The 17,059-nt window shown below is 40.6% G+C and overlaps 1 protein-coding gene across 1 annotated transcript in view; it reads right to left on the reverse strand.

Moving 5' to 3' along the window:
* Window positions 1–896: 896 nt before the first annotated feature.
* Window positions 897–17,059, reverse strand: part of TGS1 (trimethylguanosine synthase 1) — a 30,228-nt gene continuing 14,065 nt past the window's right edge. The window contains exons 11-13 of the mRNA XM_087753223.1: window positions 16,126–16,344; window positions 14,942–15,018; window positions 897–3,776 (exon numbers count right to left, since the gene is read on the reverse strand). Coding sequence (XP_087609349.1) covers window positions 3,660–3,776; window positions 14,942–15,018; window positions 16,126–16,344 — 413 coding nt within the window. The 3' untranslated portion in view covers window positions 897–3,659. The remainder of the gene's footprint in view (window positions 3,777–14,941; window positions 15,019–16,125; window positions 16,345–17,059) is intronic.

The raw sequence follows: 17,059 nt of genomic DNA on the forward strand, positions 1-17,059 counted from the left end.
CATCATTCTTACAAGTACTTCCCCGGAGTGTGTGAATGGGTAATACACTGGTGGAGCAGGCTGGACGACTTGACATCTTCACTGTCTGACAGCTGAAACAGGAGAGGGTCTGAATCGATTTCAAGTCCGGTTTTAGAGCATTTATTCCTTCACCACTGCACCACACACTTGCAAAAATATCTGTTCTGCTTTCATACAGAAATCTAAAACTTCCTTGATGCTGAAAATCAACTTTCTTTAAGTACTTTGGACTGCACCAAGATATTCCAGTGGCAGGAATACCAAGACTTTTTTGTGTAGGAAAGGCTAAACTAGCAATGCTAAATTAGTTCATGCTATGTGTTAGGACTACCCTCCTTCTTTGGTGTTTGGAGGTGGGAAGATTCTTGGCAGGGGAGGGAAGGACAGTTAAAGCAAACAGTGAGTATGAGGCATATGAAAGCAGAGAGAGTAAACCAAGCGAAAATGACCCAATTTTCTACTGATTTGTTCAATGAGTTACTGCAAGTAATTTTTTCCTTGTACTATTTATGGGGTTTCCCTCTTCTGAATGTTACCATGGTCACTGTGGTGTAGTATTAATTTGTTTATATAGCTCCTGAGTTGCACATATAGAGCCAGATGCTACTTCAGAACCACTACACTTGGGGAAGATTTTCTAAAACCTGCACATTAAAACTTCATGGAACGGTGATTTTCTACCATAACACTAACAAGGCCTCCTTCACAGAAGGGCACAACACTGACTGGCCTGCCACAAAGAGATGGTTGCTCAGCGTCGCTGATGCTCTGCTCCCCTTCAACCTGCAGTTAGGCTTCAGCCTTGTAACGTACTTGTTTTAACTGTATCCGTCAGCTTCTCTTCATACCACGCACCAGAAAAACAAACTGATGGGTTTGGTTTAATATTGGATTTAATTAAGATAAACCTAAGGGATTAGGAGCTCAAGAGCACAGTGGAAAGTACAAACCAGTATGTATTTATTGTATTTAGTCCAAATATTAGTTCACTTAAAAAAAATCTGCATTTTCCTACAGCTTATTTTGTGGCTTAAAATTGGTGAAAGACCAAACCTCTGGGAGTATTTACTTCACAGTAGCAACATAACTTCTTTGTAGCCTAACGGATCATACGCAAAATACTACTCTAATCCCAAAAGGGTATTAAAACTCTGGGCGTGAGATGTCCGGAAATTTAACTGCGGCTCAGTTACTGCTGCGTAACGGCTCGGTTACTGCTGCGTAACAGCCCATGTTAACTTTATTTCTACAATACAAAGCAGAATAACGTTTTACAGAAACGCACATCATGAATGAAGCTGTCCTCCATTAAGTGTTCGTTGGTTGAAATTACTAACAACGCAGTAAAAATACTTGTAGATGTATTTTAGGCTTAACAGATTGACTGATTCACAGCCTTGGGGAACTTCACCTGTTCTGTCTAAGTGGGAAGCTGAGGGCAAACACTTATCACAACCCAGCAGAGCATATTCTGACTTCGAGTTGAATTTAAACAAAAAAATAAAAAAGACGACCTTTTGTACTTGTGGGTTACAGAGAGGAACAGCCATGAACAAGGATATTCTTCTGCTTTTGGCTCTTCATGTGCTTGCAAAGCTCAGCAGAGACCTTTGATAAATTGTTCCTTTTAACCAGTAAGTTCATTACATTGAAAATAAACATTAAAACAGTAAATGTTGTACCTTTCATGTCATATTTCAGCTTCCACATTTTGAATCCTGGGCACTGAACAAAATCTGACTACATTCCTGAAGGTAAAAGTAAATTCATTGGTATTTCTCCCATAGAGCTTTCTTCTACAGCAGCAGCAGCGAGATCTCAAAATCCTTCTAAACCTACTCCTTAACTTTAGGGAGGAAAAGAGGACCAAAGAATAAGACAACAGTATTTCTGTAAGCAGCAATAAGCCCAATATAGTCAAATTTTAGTGTACAGAGTATTGTGACATACACAGTATCAATTAATTTATTCTTCATATGGCCTCATGACTCTCGGATTTTTTTTTTTTTTCAGCTTGTAGTGAAAATTTAACAGCATCATTACATTCACGTGCCACTGCTACAGCAGGTTTGGACCTCCTGTAATACTAGCACTCTTGCCAACCTCCCCTGCCTCCTAGTAGCAAAATTATAAGGAATATTGAAGAGGAGATAATTTCTTTCCTTTACAATTCCCTTTAAATATTGACACAGGGGCTGGCACTATCACAGCATTTCTTTCTCGCTGTAGTACAGCGGCAAAATGCAGTGATGCAAATTAGTCAAATTATATTCAAAGAAATCTAAAATACCTTACATGAAGCATGAATGTAATGGTCAGTAAGAGTTTAGCACTTTACTGTCCATCCAGTACCAGACAAGTTAGAAAGAAATGATGTCCCAAGAGCCATTTTACAGCACAGTGAACTTGCAGCAAGTCAGGTTGCGTACATGTTTTTTAACATCCCGTACATACAAAAACACTTTGGTCTCCTAACCGATTTGAAGAGTTGGATTTCATTCCTTATGGGGGAAAAAAAAATCCTCTTATTTGGTTATTCTATAGTTTTGTTTGTCAGCACTAATGCGTGGTTTAGTGCTTGGTCTCTGCTGCCTTCAGCGTTTTGCTGCACTCCAAGCAAAGGAGAAGCAGCACTAATTTATTGTCTTAGAAACTATATTCCTACACTCTTACTTCAAAAACAGGCTCAAAATTGATCTTGGGTACTTACTCTAAGTGCATTTCAGTGCCAGTGCCATATCCATGCCCTAACCACTTCTCACCTGCCTCCTGTTCTGCTTGGAGAAGTGCCCAAAAGCCACTCTTCCCCCACGTGGGAGCGGAGAGCCCGCACTGGGGAGAGCCAGGCTCCCTGTGCCCTCCCTGAAGCCTGTGCAAGGATCCAAAAGGCCTCAGAAAGAGGAGAGGCCACTTACCTCTCTGGTTAATGAGACAAACCTCCAGTCAGAAGGTTTCTTCCAAATATCTTTGTAACCAAGAGGGTTGGCAAGGAGGAAAAAAATAAAAGAACAAAACCCAGAGGGCAGAGCCCTGCTCCCAGCCACAAACATGCCCCGCTCTCTGCCTGTGCTGCAGCACTCACTGTAAGAAATGCATGGACCTTCATCCTGCAAAGAAAAGCTGAAAAAGTTTCCCAGTGAGCATGGAGCCAGAGAGGTGAACTGCAGTTAACCTCTGGTGGTGTACCTGTCCTTCTAGTTCCACCTGATGTTCAGACGCTTTTGTTTCTCTAGCACAGACAGCAGGTTTCTCAGACAGTTTGTTTCTCAAGCACATGGCAGCTTTCAGGCTATTCTTTTTGACCCTCTGAATGCTCAAAACCAGAGCAAGTACAGAAGTAGCACACGTAGGAGTTGCAAAGGAATCCTGAACTCCCCTTCAACTGGTTGGGCTTGAACCTTGCAAGACTGCACTTTATAAAGATCTTTTTTCCGACATTGACAGCTACTCTACATTTAGAATTTTGTCAAAATTATAATAAAACATTTATTGACAGTAGCAATAAACAGAACATTATCTTTTTTAAACAGAAGTTAAAGCGGAAAATGGCTTTAAGTCATTTTTGACCAGCCAGCTGTACAAAAGCTTAAGCAAAGCAGCAGTCAGGGAGGCTGGGTTTGGAAGAATCCACACAGAGTTCAGGAGATGTCATGCCTTATTAGATCACCAAAATAAGCTGTTATTGTCTTCAGTTTGTTATTGAGAAAATTTTGTTCTATTTCAACTTTCCCTCCTGGCCCTGCTAAGGAAGCAACCTGAAAAACACAGAACAAAAAGCAAAACAATCAACGCACAGGAAAAGAGGCAAAACCCCAAACCTTTTATTCACGTGAAATACCACAGAAAACACATCTTTGGCTCTGTTAATACTGGTGACAATATTCCTTGACATCTAATGCCTCTGGTCCTCTTTCAGTGTCTTCTTTTACTCACAGAAGTGGTTTGTGGCTTTCTTGTGACTGAAAAATCCCCCTCATTCCAAGCCATGAAAATAAGAGGACTTCAGAACTAGAGATAAATAGTTATTGTTTCACACGCTGTGCTGAGGCGAGAAATGCTAGACTCTGGTTTGCAGGGTGAGACACCCAGTAGCGGCAAAAAACAAGCTGTAAACTGTGCTTTGAAGGTGTCAAAATCCCAAGTTTTGGGAGAAGAGTAAAACCAAATCCTGGAATTAGGAAGCATAAAGGTTGCACTGTAGAGTGTGTGTGTGGGGAAACAACCCAAACAAAAGCAACCCCAAAACCCCAAACACGCAGAGAAGCTCACAAATACCAGTTACAGTTTTTTGTTGTTGCTATTGCAACCAAAAAACCCCGCTGTTGTGTGCACTGGAGTCTCAGGCAGTGTTGAGGGTAAGGCTGAAGGCAGCTGAGTAACTGCAGGCAGGGAGAGCCCGTCGTCAGGCAGCGCTGGTCCCAGCTCTCGTGTTTACAATCACTGGAGTGAGAATTTCACCGTTCATGCTCTGTTGACTGAGCCTGGTGCACACCTTTAACGCTTAATGATTACAGACAGACAACATTTTGCAGCGGACTTTGCATTTTGGACTGGAGCACGCGACACTCTCCTCTCCTGTTCCCACTCATGATGCCTAGTACCTCTTTGAGGGACACCAGCCATACAGGCTACCGATTTCTCACCGGGACACGCTGCATAGCCAGAAGGAAGAGAACACCAAAATTGAGCATTGACTGCTTTTCTCCCCCCCATCGTGGACCCCGAGGAGCTGTGCTGCGGTGGGGGTCCCTGCTCCACAGCCCGTTCTGCTCCATGCTGCTGTCTTCCCTGCCTGCTGCAAGAAAAGTACTTCTATAGTTCCCTACGCAGGGAAACTTCCCTAGCAGACCTAAAGTGATCAAGGCCTACAAGCCTGCAGTAGACTTTAACTGATCTTTTCACCAAGAAGTCTGTAATGTTAGCAGCTGAAACTTAAAGTTCAGGTTGCATTATTGACACTTCTAAACTCCTCTGAGACTTAACTCTGTAATGCAGGTTTAAATATAAACATGCTGAACTTCCTCTGTTCTACTGTAAGTAAAAAACCAGCCTATTCTCAGGAGGAAATAACAGATTAATCTAAATTATACTTTGAACCTTTATTGACTTGCCCAGAAAATTACCACACTTACCTAAACCAAGCATTTACTTTTCTCTTTTGTTCCCCCCCCTTTTCATTTTTTTTTTTGTTTCTGCAGACAAAAACAAAAGCATGAGCAGTTTCTTCATTCTTCAATTTAATGGTAATAGGAAAAAAATCTCCACGTTCTTGTCAAAGAGGAACCTGCCACTTAAGTCAAAAAGCAGAAGCTGGCTGACTTATAAATAGCACAAGAATCTGAAATTGGCGAGTGATCAGGAATGTTAATTTTACAACTTATCTTTTCTTACTTGAAATCCTAAAAGCAGTTAACATTGTGGGGCGATCCACATTTTTTTTTTTCATAGCAAGATGTTAAGCTTGTACTTCTAATTTATTACGAACATAAGCTGGAAATGTTCCTTCCAAAAAGCGTTAGAGGCTTTGCACTTTATAGTTAATGTTGTTCTACAATACTAATTGGATTAGTCAACTTCATATAAGAATATTGAAATTACTGTCTCGGGGTTACATACTCCCGCTTTCAGGGCACAATTTGTGTCACTAGCGTACCTAAGTATGACTAATGCATTGATATTAAACACAAGTGTTTACTAAATATTTCTCTTAGAAGACCAAATACAGCAAAATGCTTCATCGGTAACACAGGCAAATGCTGCTCCTCTACTGAGGGGTGGCGCCCACCGAGAAGTTACATACGCTGCGTCTAGTCTCCAAGTGTTAAATCCAGGGTAACTAAGACTCATTTCAAATGACTACTAAAAACTATTTGATAGACCCAAAAGTGGCAAAAACCTGAATAAGCACACGGGTGTAAGCTCCACGGGGATGGATCTGGCACCGCACGCTCCTCAACCCCCCTCCCTGCCCCGATATTCAGAGAAGAGAAACGCAAATCCTCTGTGACGATGCTTATTTGTAAATTGCTGGAGACTGCACATTTAATTACGTAGGAGTTGCCATGTTTTCCTCAGAAGGGCTCAGTCAACCCTGACAGCTTAACGAGGGAAAGCTGCCATTCACCAAGCTTCAGAAAGGTGCCAGCTTGGTGGAGGGACGCCCTCTAAATATAACAGCAGATTGAGGAACGATGCTTTGAGAAAAACAAAGGTGCTCATCTATTTTTAGAAATACCGACACGCATCTTGCGTTTTTGCAGTGAACTACAACGGTGAGTACGGAAAAGCTTCTCAATTTCTTTTAAAAATTGGACTAGTCCAAAATTTGTTTATTTTGCATTTTCCTGTGCAAATATGACGATTCCCTGCTGGCAGCTCCCCGCGTCCTGGTTAATTCTTCAGCCCAAACCCATGTACTCAAGGGGGAAGATATTGCCTCCTTTGCTTGCGCTGGGTAATTCTGCACATGCCACACGCCTCCCCGGGCAGAGGCAAAGGATGCCACTTCAGCTGATGCCTCCCTGCATCCCTCTCACCTGGATGCTTCATCCTTCAGTTCAGCGACTGCTGATGGAAATAGTCCACAGCTACAGACACGGCCACAGAGTATTAAAAAAGTAGCCAGCAGGTTTGGTCTCAAGTTTAAAATAGGAGACATCAGAAAAGAACTACGAAAAGGGAAACGATCATGGAAGATTACTTCAGGAGCACAAGTTACTTAAGGTGCAAACTTGCTTTATAATGTTCAGGTGTATTTCTGAACTGAAAGGTTTTCCTGCTGGCCTTACAGGTTCTTTTTTTATCATACTGAAATTCCTTTAGTAAACTAACTTCCTATCTGTTCCAGCCACTAACTAAGGTAACTGTGGATAAAAGGTTTATCATCATTTTTTCTCCCCTCCAAGAAACTTTTCTGGGGTATGAGAAATACAAGCTTTTTGACTTGATAGGCAGTCACACAAGGACACTGTAATTCATTTCATTTTACAGAACACTAGGAAAAAGAGGAATACCCTCCCCCCACAACCAACCTAAAGGCTAGAGGAAAAAAAATCCCAACCCAACTTGGCAAAAAAGGGCAATGGTATTCTTTACACTGAAGGTAATGAAACAAAATGCTCTCAGGCAGCATTTTTCAAAATGTGCAGGTCTGCAGGTGAATTATGCCACTGCCACAGTAGCACTGCCACCCTTTGACAGGCCAGAGATTTTTTTTTTATTATTTTTATTATTTATTTTTTTTTAAATCTTGAGGTGGGCAAACTACAATTCAGTATTCAAGTGCTATGAGCTTTAGGAAAACTGAAGTCCAGAAGTGCCACTCTGGCTTGGTGCATGCTGGGAGTATCTTCTGGCTTTATCTTTTATCAAGGACGGAGAGCAGATTTGAGTTTAAAGCAGGCTGCTTAAAAGCTGCCATTATTACCATGATAGTCACAGCTGAAATGTACGCAATTACGTTCACTTAGAAATGATCAGCCTGCAAAACACATCAACCCACAGTCATTTACCTGCCAACTCCTCTAATACCCAAGCATCTTCAAAATGCAATCAAATTAATTTAAGTTAATCTCCTGGTCTCTCACTCCCTGCTTTACTCATTGTTATATTTACTCCTAAATAAGCATGACATTGCTTGGCAGGTCCCATTTGGCCAGGTCTCCAGTCTAAAATCATAGCTAAATGAACAGGGCCAGTGGTAGTTTTACTAGTCAGCCTCTCATCACGTTTCTTTATTGCAGAGGTTATCAAATATTCTTTTATTAAACTGCTCTCTCTGGTATGATTTTCTGTTCTCTGAGTGACAGCAGATAGAATTAAAATAAATAAATAAATGAGTTTCACCCATCTTTACACTCCCTGCATTGACCAGTCATTTGTAACAACTGGACTTTCAAAACCAGAAACACAGCAAACATCTCCCATCCAGGCACTAGACCTGAAGACAGAACAAGGCTTTGATGTCTAACTCTAGATTCTCTCAAAATGGACGACAAAGATGAGGTGGGAACAAAGGCAAGGAAAAAAAAAAAAAAAAGTACTTGCATGATGTGTATTCTTTGTATGACTATCAAGGTCAAGAGCACTTTGCTTAATTCTGGGCTCAGGGAACCACTCTACACACTAGACAAGGAATAAAAAGGTAACTCGTATCTTCTGGCAGTATTTGGAATACAAGCCAGGTCTGAAACACCAACATTTAGGACAGCAAAAGCTCCAAGAACAGTGACATTTCAATAAGTTAGGCATAGCTATCACAAACAACAAAAAACCCGAACACGCGCCTCCAAAACCCAAAAACCTCTAAACCCAGGAACCTATCCAATTTATAAAGTTTTGCACCAGTCACCGAATCTTTAAATAGTAAAGACACACACAAAGTTTTCAGTACAGAAACAGGAAGAGGTCTGAAAAGTGACTGGTTAAAAAAAAAAAAAATATCAACAGTGCATAAACACTAACGTAAACCTCTCCCTGCCTCCCACCCTGTGTCAGTTCTTAAAAACACAGTATCTTGAGTGAATAAATGCAGCCCATAAGATCTTTCTAGTGGGGTTTTGTTACAAACCTATACAACACCAAGCAGACTGCCGGTAGGTCAGCTCATGATGGACAGACCTACAACTGTCGGGTTACAAATAAATCACTAGCTAGTTTAAGTGGAGAGAGGCTGCCAGTTTGCATTATGATCCCAGTTTATATAGTTCCATATACAGCCAGAATCACATGGGAGAATACCATAAATAATATAGATAGTAGAGCATATGCCTGTGAACATCTTGCTAGTGCACAGCATGTATCACTTCCCACCGGATCTCCCACACATCTGTGCAATGTTGCACCACGTCCACCATGCAACTGCTCTCACGCAGCGCATCCTCCCAGGGCCGCTGCTGTTGCGTCCCCAAGTAGTACGCCCACCGTCCTGTGCTCCTCTAACAGACCCATGCTCCTCAAAAGCTGGATCGGCTTCCCCTCTCAGCAAGGTTCAAAGAACAGAGACATTTTTGAAAACTCTTTCATCCATCAGAGTGATGTGGTCACGGATAACGTAGGCTGCAGTGCTACAGTCTTGACTCATGTTCAGAAAAAACCCAGTCTTGACTGAAAGTTAAAAGACAAAAACAGATTTTCCTTTGTACAGGCTTAAGGAACCCTTGAGGTGCTCTTTAAAGTTTTAAGGACACAGAAAAACTCCTCCTGCAGATACTGAGCAGTAAGTTATCTGCAGCCATCTAAAAAAAAAAAAAAACAACCAACCAATCAACCAAACAAAAAAAACAAACCAGCAAACTATCAACCTGACAATGTTTGCCTGTCATGCCTTTCTGCTCATAATTTTAAACGCAAGTATCTTGTTTGGTCTGCCAAATGTACAGAATTATGGTTGACATGGGCAGCAATCAACAATTAACAGTTCTCTTAACCACCAAGTTTATGTTAGGAATTTACTCCAATACTTTATGAAGTGTAAAACTTCGTATATGTTTTGATGAAGAAATACTACTCAAAAATGGTTAAAAGAAAGAAAAATATTATTATTTGACATATATTACCCAAAAAGCAGCATTGCTCCTCTCCCTCTGTTACCCTACACTATTACAAGGGCCAAAAATAGCTGGCTAAAAAAGGGGACATTTTGCAGAAGTTTAATAGCATTATTTTAAATAAATAAACCAGTTCCTGTTTATGAAACTGGATTGGATTGTGAAGCAGACTCACATTTTGAAGAGGGGCTGCTTTTTCAGTCATACCACTTTTGAAAAGTGCTTGACACTTTTTTTTTTTTTTTAGATCTTTTCTCATACCCCATACCACCAAGAAGCCTGCTAGTGTAAAAACTGTAGAGCAAGTTAATATGGTCCATGATGTGACTTCACAAGACAGAGGCTATAACTGTCTGAACAGAGCCACACTGCCATATCCCTTCTAGGGATCTGTATTTAAGCTTCAACTCACCTACACAGAGACAAAGGCTTCTGGACACTGGCAAATCTTTCTCCAATTGCGTTGTTTTTTCCTTTGTCACAGGCTGGATCTTGGAGAGACCAAAACTTTTCTATCCCAGAAAAATAGCTCCCAACTTGAACAATAATCAGGCACTTCACTGTCAAAATCATCTGCAATTAGCAAAGTCACTCATGTTCTGTCTTACGAGTAGACCAATATTATTCCAATAGATTCGCTTGCTCTGCTATAAGAGTCAAAGATTGAAATGTTATCTGAAAATTGGCCTCAATTATCCTGCTGTTTTAATATACCAACATGGGACCCAAGATTAAAACTTGCACTACTGTATGCTCTAGATGTTAAACATGCAACATCTCCAGCAGCTAAAAATCAGAAAGTTTAAAGATAATGCCATGGTAAATAGATAAATGTATAAGACTGTCTTTTTCCTAAAAGAGAAAAATCTGTTTCTGAATTAAACCACCATCTGTAAATTTGTACAATATGACTGTCTTCAAAGAACTGCTAAGAAGTTTAGGATAATCACCAAGGCACAATACAGTATCTGAGCAGTTAACCATCCACAATGAGGATAAGTAATAAACTCCCAATTCCTCAGTATTCCATCTCTCAAACTTCACTAGGCTGGTAAAGATGCTGATGTGGCCATCTGTCTCACAGCATACCAGGTGACCAACATTTTAGGCTCATCAGTTTATTGGGGGGAGCCATCATGCAGCCAGATTCCTTTCTGACCACCAGCGAGAGAACAATACCTCAATGGCAGCACTCACACGGCTTACAAGAAGAGTCAGGAGGATCGCTACGTTAGTATGTGAGGGAATGTTTTGGTATCTTATGTAGCTGAGTGTGCCTCCTGCAACAAGGTGAAAAGAAGCTATCCCACCATTAGGAAGAAGGTCCTACAGCAACAAATCCCAGGTTCCTCCTCCTTTGCTGCAAATATTAAGATACAGAAGTATTACCTGGTACAGAAAACAGTCTGTGCAAGAGATCGGGCTACGTGGGATGAGTCCTGGTCCCTGAGGTGAGTACACACTCCCCACTCTGCACAGTGATGCAGAGTACAGCTTACTAAACACTTCATAAACAACATTTAATCATTCTGTCTCAACAAGCTTGCTTCTCAAGTCACTCATGGAGGTCTGTTACATATTGCTGGAGTATTAAGATGTAAATGTAGGATCTCCTGCAGATATCACCTTTCTTCCCCTTGATCTGGTGGAAATGAACCAGCCAAGGAGGGGAAGGACGCTGGGGAAGGTTGAGCATTCCCTGACCACAGGTTCACTGCTGCCACTAGAGTCAATCAACAGCAGAGCAAGGGGAAGAAATTTATTTTCGTCCAAATTTTGCCAAGGCATGCATATTCACTCTTTTATTTTTTAATAAAATCAGCTTAAATTAGTACCATTAATTCTTCTCATAGAAGGAAAGAACAGTTTTCAGCTACCCAAGTATTTATCAAGTGTTTTCACTCAATTTTGCTGGGGTGTAATTTTGATTTAAATATGCAAGCCTATCTGAAACAGTGATTTCTAATTCTTTCCTACTTTGTGGGAATTCTAAGTAGGTCAACCTTTTCGCTTTACTTTTCAAAAACACCACTGGCAGCCAAACACAAGTTTAGCCCCCCAGAACTGAAGCAGTATTAATATACTTCTGACTGGTAGTTTCCACAACTCCTCCTCTTTTTTCTTTTTTTTTTTTTAAGGGCTGTGGAAAAAAAACTTAAAGACTCAGATGTAAAGATGCTGCAAAGAGATGGGTACCAACAAGGGTGTCACACATGAGCTACATAACAGGCATGATTAATAAAACAATATATTTTTATGTATGTACATACACATATATATGTCCTGATTATTCCTTAACTAGAAAGAATATTTTGAAAGATTGATTCGACCTAAAAATGGACCCGTATACAAATTTTCTAACCCGTATACAAATTTTCTAACAAGTACACGCTTGTAAACAAGGAGATTTGATGCAATTAAGGGAAATGTTTCACATTTCTTGTAAACGCACTGACCATATTCCACTGGTTCGCTGCTCCCTCTTGAGGCAGAAGTACAGAAGTTCGTTTCTCCTTCTCCACCTAAACTCTGTGCATTTTGTAAGGGAATTCAAAGAACCTCATCTCTCTCTACAAGACTAACTACACAGAAAAGGCCATGCCTGCAGACATGCTAAGCACTGTTTTCGCAATAAAATCATGTGCAACAAGGCTGGATGTCTTGTCTACCAATAAAGCAATGAACTCGGAGCCCTCTGACACTGCTAGGTCAAGGTCAGCTACCACCTGCTTTCACACCAGCAGCAGGATCCCTATTCTATGTTAGCTATCTAACTGTAAAAACCAGCACATATTTTCCACTAAATTTGCACCACCTTAGCTAAAGGTTAAACAGCATTTTTACTGTAAGGTTGCTTCTAACTGCTGGGCATTTATTTCCATTTTTGCTTGAGGTCCACTGTCAGACAAGCAAACTTGCACTGATACATTAGCTTACAGTCAGTATAAACATCTTCATGGAGGTTTGCAATGGCAATTAAGTCAGCTTCTAAATCAATTTTAATTGCCAAAGCACACAAGCACACCTCAGTTGTAGATTCAAGCCAGTCAACGAGAGACAAGAGGCAGAGTAATTCAGTTTTAACAACTTACATGTTAAGCATGTTAGACCACCTCTTCTAGGAGCTAAGTGATCTCTGAAAGCCTTACATGTGTGTATGAGCATACAGTTAATTTTTGAGGACACAGAAGAGGCAAATCTTACATGCCTGAGCAATGTCATCACAAATCAAACTTAGGTTTTTAAGTTTCCAATCAAATCTAAGGCATCAGATAATCTGTTCAGCAAATATTGCCTTATCCGAGTTATTCAGTTTTCAGGTATTAATCTCCTGAAAAAAAAAATGTTGAAGATTTACTTCATCAAGCTTTTATAGGCCCCTAGAGTTTATGGACTACATTCACAAGCCACGCTACATCACTACACCCTAGCAGTGGTGTCCACAGGCCCTTGCCAAGGAAGTTGTTGCAGCAGAAGCCACCTTATCTGGTCTGTGAGAATAGTAAGATGGATGAGAACTGTGGGCAAAACCATGAGCAAACGGAGAAGACAACTGTCTACACTAACCACTAAGGAACTTCAATGATAAATCTTCTTTTCTTCTGGAGATGCACAGTCCTGGAAGTGTAGTGGCAGTAAATTCAGAAACTTCACTCCTAAATACAGCCAGAGATGATGGCAGCCAAACCCATAACCAGTCTCCTATGGACCAGAGTATCCACTAAGGTCACGTTTGGGATGGTCATGTTTGACACACCTCTGTCCACATAGGATTAAGACTACATTTCCCTAAACAGTGTGCTAGATTCATGTTCTCTTTCCCTGCTCTCAGATCACGAACCTTTAGTGGTTTTTTTTTCCTTATACTGGCACAATCTCTAGAGAAAGGCATGAGGAGCTGATTTCTCTTCCTGAGAGTAGCCCATAGCTTGGACGACTGAACTGAGCCCAGGCCTCCAGCCACATGCTGGAGGCACAAATTTAACCATTTGTGTAAAGGCAAACCCATGGATGTACATCAAGGAACACTTAGAGCACATCAGCAACATTCAGAGCCAACCAGACCAAGACGTAGAAATGGCAAGACACCTAACCCAACCATCTAGAGGTGCCAAGCTCTTCTCTAGGAATAGGTGCAAGCCTGTGCATAGTACTCTTAGATGCTTTTGTGGGAACGTAAGTGAAATGTAGATACTTTTGCCCATTTACAAATCCAGTAAAAAGTTCTCATGGGCAGAGCAGAAACCTGGTAAGGTCATTCTTCATCGTGGGAATGAAACATTTCATAAAATGCAGTGGTTAGAAGTTGAAACTAGAGAAACTCTGCCTAAAATTAAGGTCCCTGTTCAAAGATTCGTAACCCACTTTGACATTTCACCAGCCTGAAATGCAAAACACAACTGAATCATCACCTGCCGTACAAACAGTGCTGTGCATGGTGCGGGCTCATAGTGTGCTAATCCTCAGGCCATGTGAATTTCAGCCTGTTTCTCAAGCCAGCTGTTTGCCACCAACAATTCTGCAAGCCATCATGTGGCTTGAGACCCTGCCTGCTCTAAGTCAGACACAGCTTTTGGAAAAGCAGGAAATAATCCTGGGAAGTTCTGCGGCATGTTGCAGGTGAGGAGAACATCTCACTGCTCCCTTCTTTGCAAAAAGCTACGAGACATAATTAACATAGAAAATACACAGAGGAAACTAAACCAGACACTCAGGGGAATTGTTACAGTCATCTAACTACTTAAAAAAAAAAACTCTCACAAAAATCTCTAATACAAAAACCCCACACCAGTGAAACAAACTGTGTGCTTATCATGTCAGTGATGCATCCAACTGTCTAATCACTGCAATGCAAGCAGCCCATATAGAACCACACACTTGGGTGGACAGCATCAGTACTGCCTCTGGTGGCATGACATTTGTCTTTGATCTGCTAATCAGCGATAGTAGTGATTGCAGGCTGAACAGTGATTTCCTGCAACTCCTTCATAAACTGAAAGCCATGAAAGTTTAGGACTCAGCAACTTATCAGATAGTAAGAGCTGGTTAAAAACTTTTTTTTTCTTTTATAATGATGTATCTGTTTGGCACTCAAGAAATCTACTGGCTTTGGATCTTCTAAAGAACCTCCAATCTCTTGCTTTATGAAGAAACAGTATCAAAATCATGGAAATAATCTACTACTCCCATTTCTAAATATATCAAAAGTACTGCAAACACAGAAATCACTTAACATAAGGTCCAAACTTAAAACAAAAAAAACCCCCACATTCAGCTGAACAGACTAAAAGTCTTAAGTTTGTGCTTATAATACCTATGCTTTAAGCCAGATGAGGTTTTTGCAATTACCAAGCCCTTATCCAGTAACACACCTGGTCAATGTCAGCATTCCGAGGTAGAAAATACACAATATTGTTGGTGATTTTTTTGGAGAGCCTGAAAATTTCAAATGTAGAAACCAGTAAAGGAAAAAAACAAGAATGGGGAAGTTGCTTTATATTCATTCATTTTGAAGGTATGTCCCAAATTCTGTTATTATGCAATTAAATTATAGGTAGTCTTCTGGGTGTGTGAGTTAGATATTCTTCTGAAATGCAGAAATTAGTATTGTCTAAATGCAGAAACTCTATTTCACCATTATTGCCCTAGAAAGTAGAAAAAAAACAACAAAACAAAACCTCACTCTTTAAGAAGATTTAACTGAACTACAGAGAAGTATTTGAGAAATTTGAATGTAGTTTATAGCTAGTACATTGATTTGATATTTGTTTTCTAATCCATTTCGTGGAGTCTCTTTCACACATACATACAAAGATTTCCTTACTCTTACAAATATCGCTACGTTTTAGCCAAAAAGGAAACAACTGAGATTATTTTGGGGGCAAAGAAACCCACCACACTTCATATTTGATGAAACTACTATGCTACTACCTCCCTGGATGAATGAGTGCTCAATACCACTGTTAATACGTTAGTATGGAATTTTATACATTAATTAAAAGGGTTAATGTTTTGCTTGCACTCTTCTGTGATTTCCCAAGTCATAGGCAGGTGCTATGATTGAGAATAGTTTGAGTATGATATTTTAAATAAGATATACCTTTTATAAACCAATTAAAAAGTGGAATGAATGACAAAGTCATAGCTCACGTAACTAATTATTACCTATATATACACACCACATGGCTATTTGATTACTTCAGGGTATTTTAATAAAATAATATAAAGGAGTTAAAACTGCTGAATTAATGCTTTAAGTTAAGAAGCTACTACAATTCTCTAGAAGATTTTTTACTTTTAAGAATAACTCTTTATGACCTTTTTTTTTAAAAAATAATTAAAATATTTAATTTTAGGTGGTCAATGTCATACAGCTGAGGTTGGGGGAGGCGGACTAAACAAATGTGGCACATCTGGGACTTCACCTGCTGGTCATATCATCCCCAGTCAGCCAACTGGACATGCAAAGCCCATGTCAAGAGAGGGAGGAGAAGTAAGAGAGAAAACTGCTTGTAAACGACTGAAAAATCACAAGAATGCGTAACTTTGAAAGGATATCCATCTGGGCAAATCATGGTTTGGATATCGAAGATTTCGGCAGTGGCATAGTCAGGGCCCCCCCAGGGCGGGCTGAGGAACACAACATCTGCTTGCAGGTCAGCAGCCAGCACCATGAAGTCTCCGCAGATGAATTCTATCTGATCTGCCACGCCATATACCTCAGCATTGTTGCGCGCAAGACTGAGCTTCTCAGGATCAATATCAATAGCGATCACTGCAAATGAGAGAGAGAGCAAACGCTCATGTTGACGTGAGCTGTGAATGCCACTCAACCACAAAAAGGACGTTTCAGGAGGAAGGTGTTCTTCTGCAGCCACCAGATACAAGTCATATCTATAACCTATTATTGTGCAGTGAGCGACTACTTCAGTTTTGTAGGTCATGGTAGACATGTAGCTACAGTTCCTCGGAGGGGAAGGACATGCCCTTGTGTGGCAAGAGCAGAGGTTCCACCAAGAGCAGAACCGCTGCATTTACATACCAGCAAGGGAAGCCACGCAGCCAAGACTGGGAAGCCTCAGCTGCTGTTGCAAAGCTGGGAAGCTTCAGCTTTTGGCAGTCATACATCTTCTACCATGACAATCCTCCATCTCAGCTCAAGCAGTGGACAGGTAAGGCTGTCTGCCTAAGAGAGGAAGTCCTTCTCGCTTCACTCTTGGCAGCAGCCTCACAGCTTAAATGGCGTCAATTAGAAACTTACTCTTCTCCTTTGTTAAACATTTATCTGTGGCTGATCGCATTGTACTGAAAATTGAGTTTTAAAAAAACCACCCAACACAGCACAAGAGAGGTGATACAAGGGCAGTACATAATCATAGAAATAACAATTTAGCCAGGAAATACAAAAAGATGAGTGAAATTTAGAAAATATTTATAGAATGGATCATAGCCTACCAAATTAAATGCAGGAGAAACTACCATTCGTCTTG

The sequence above is a fragment of the Nipponia nippon genome, unplaced genomic scaffold, assembly GCF_047370975.1.
Source record: "Nipponia nippon isolate SJK-2023a ecotype South Korea unplaced genomic scaffold, ASM4737097v1 scaffold_1, whole genome shotgun sequence".
Classification (NCBI taxonomy): Eukaryota; Metazoa; Chordata; class Aves; order Pelecaniformes; family Threskiornithidae; genus Nipponia; species Nipponia nippon.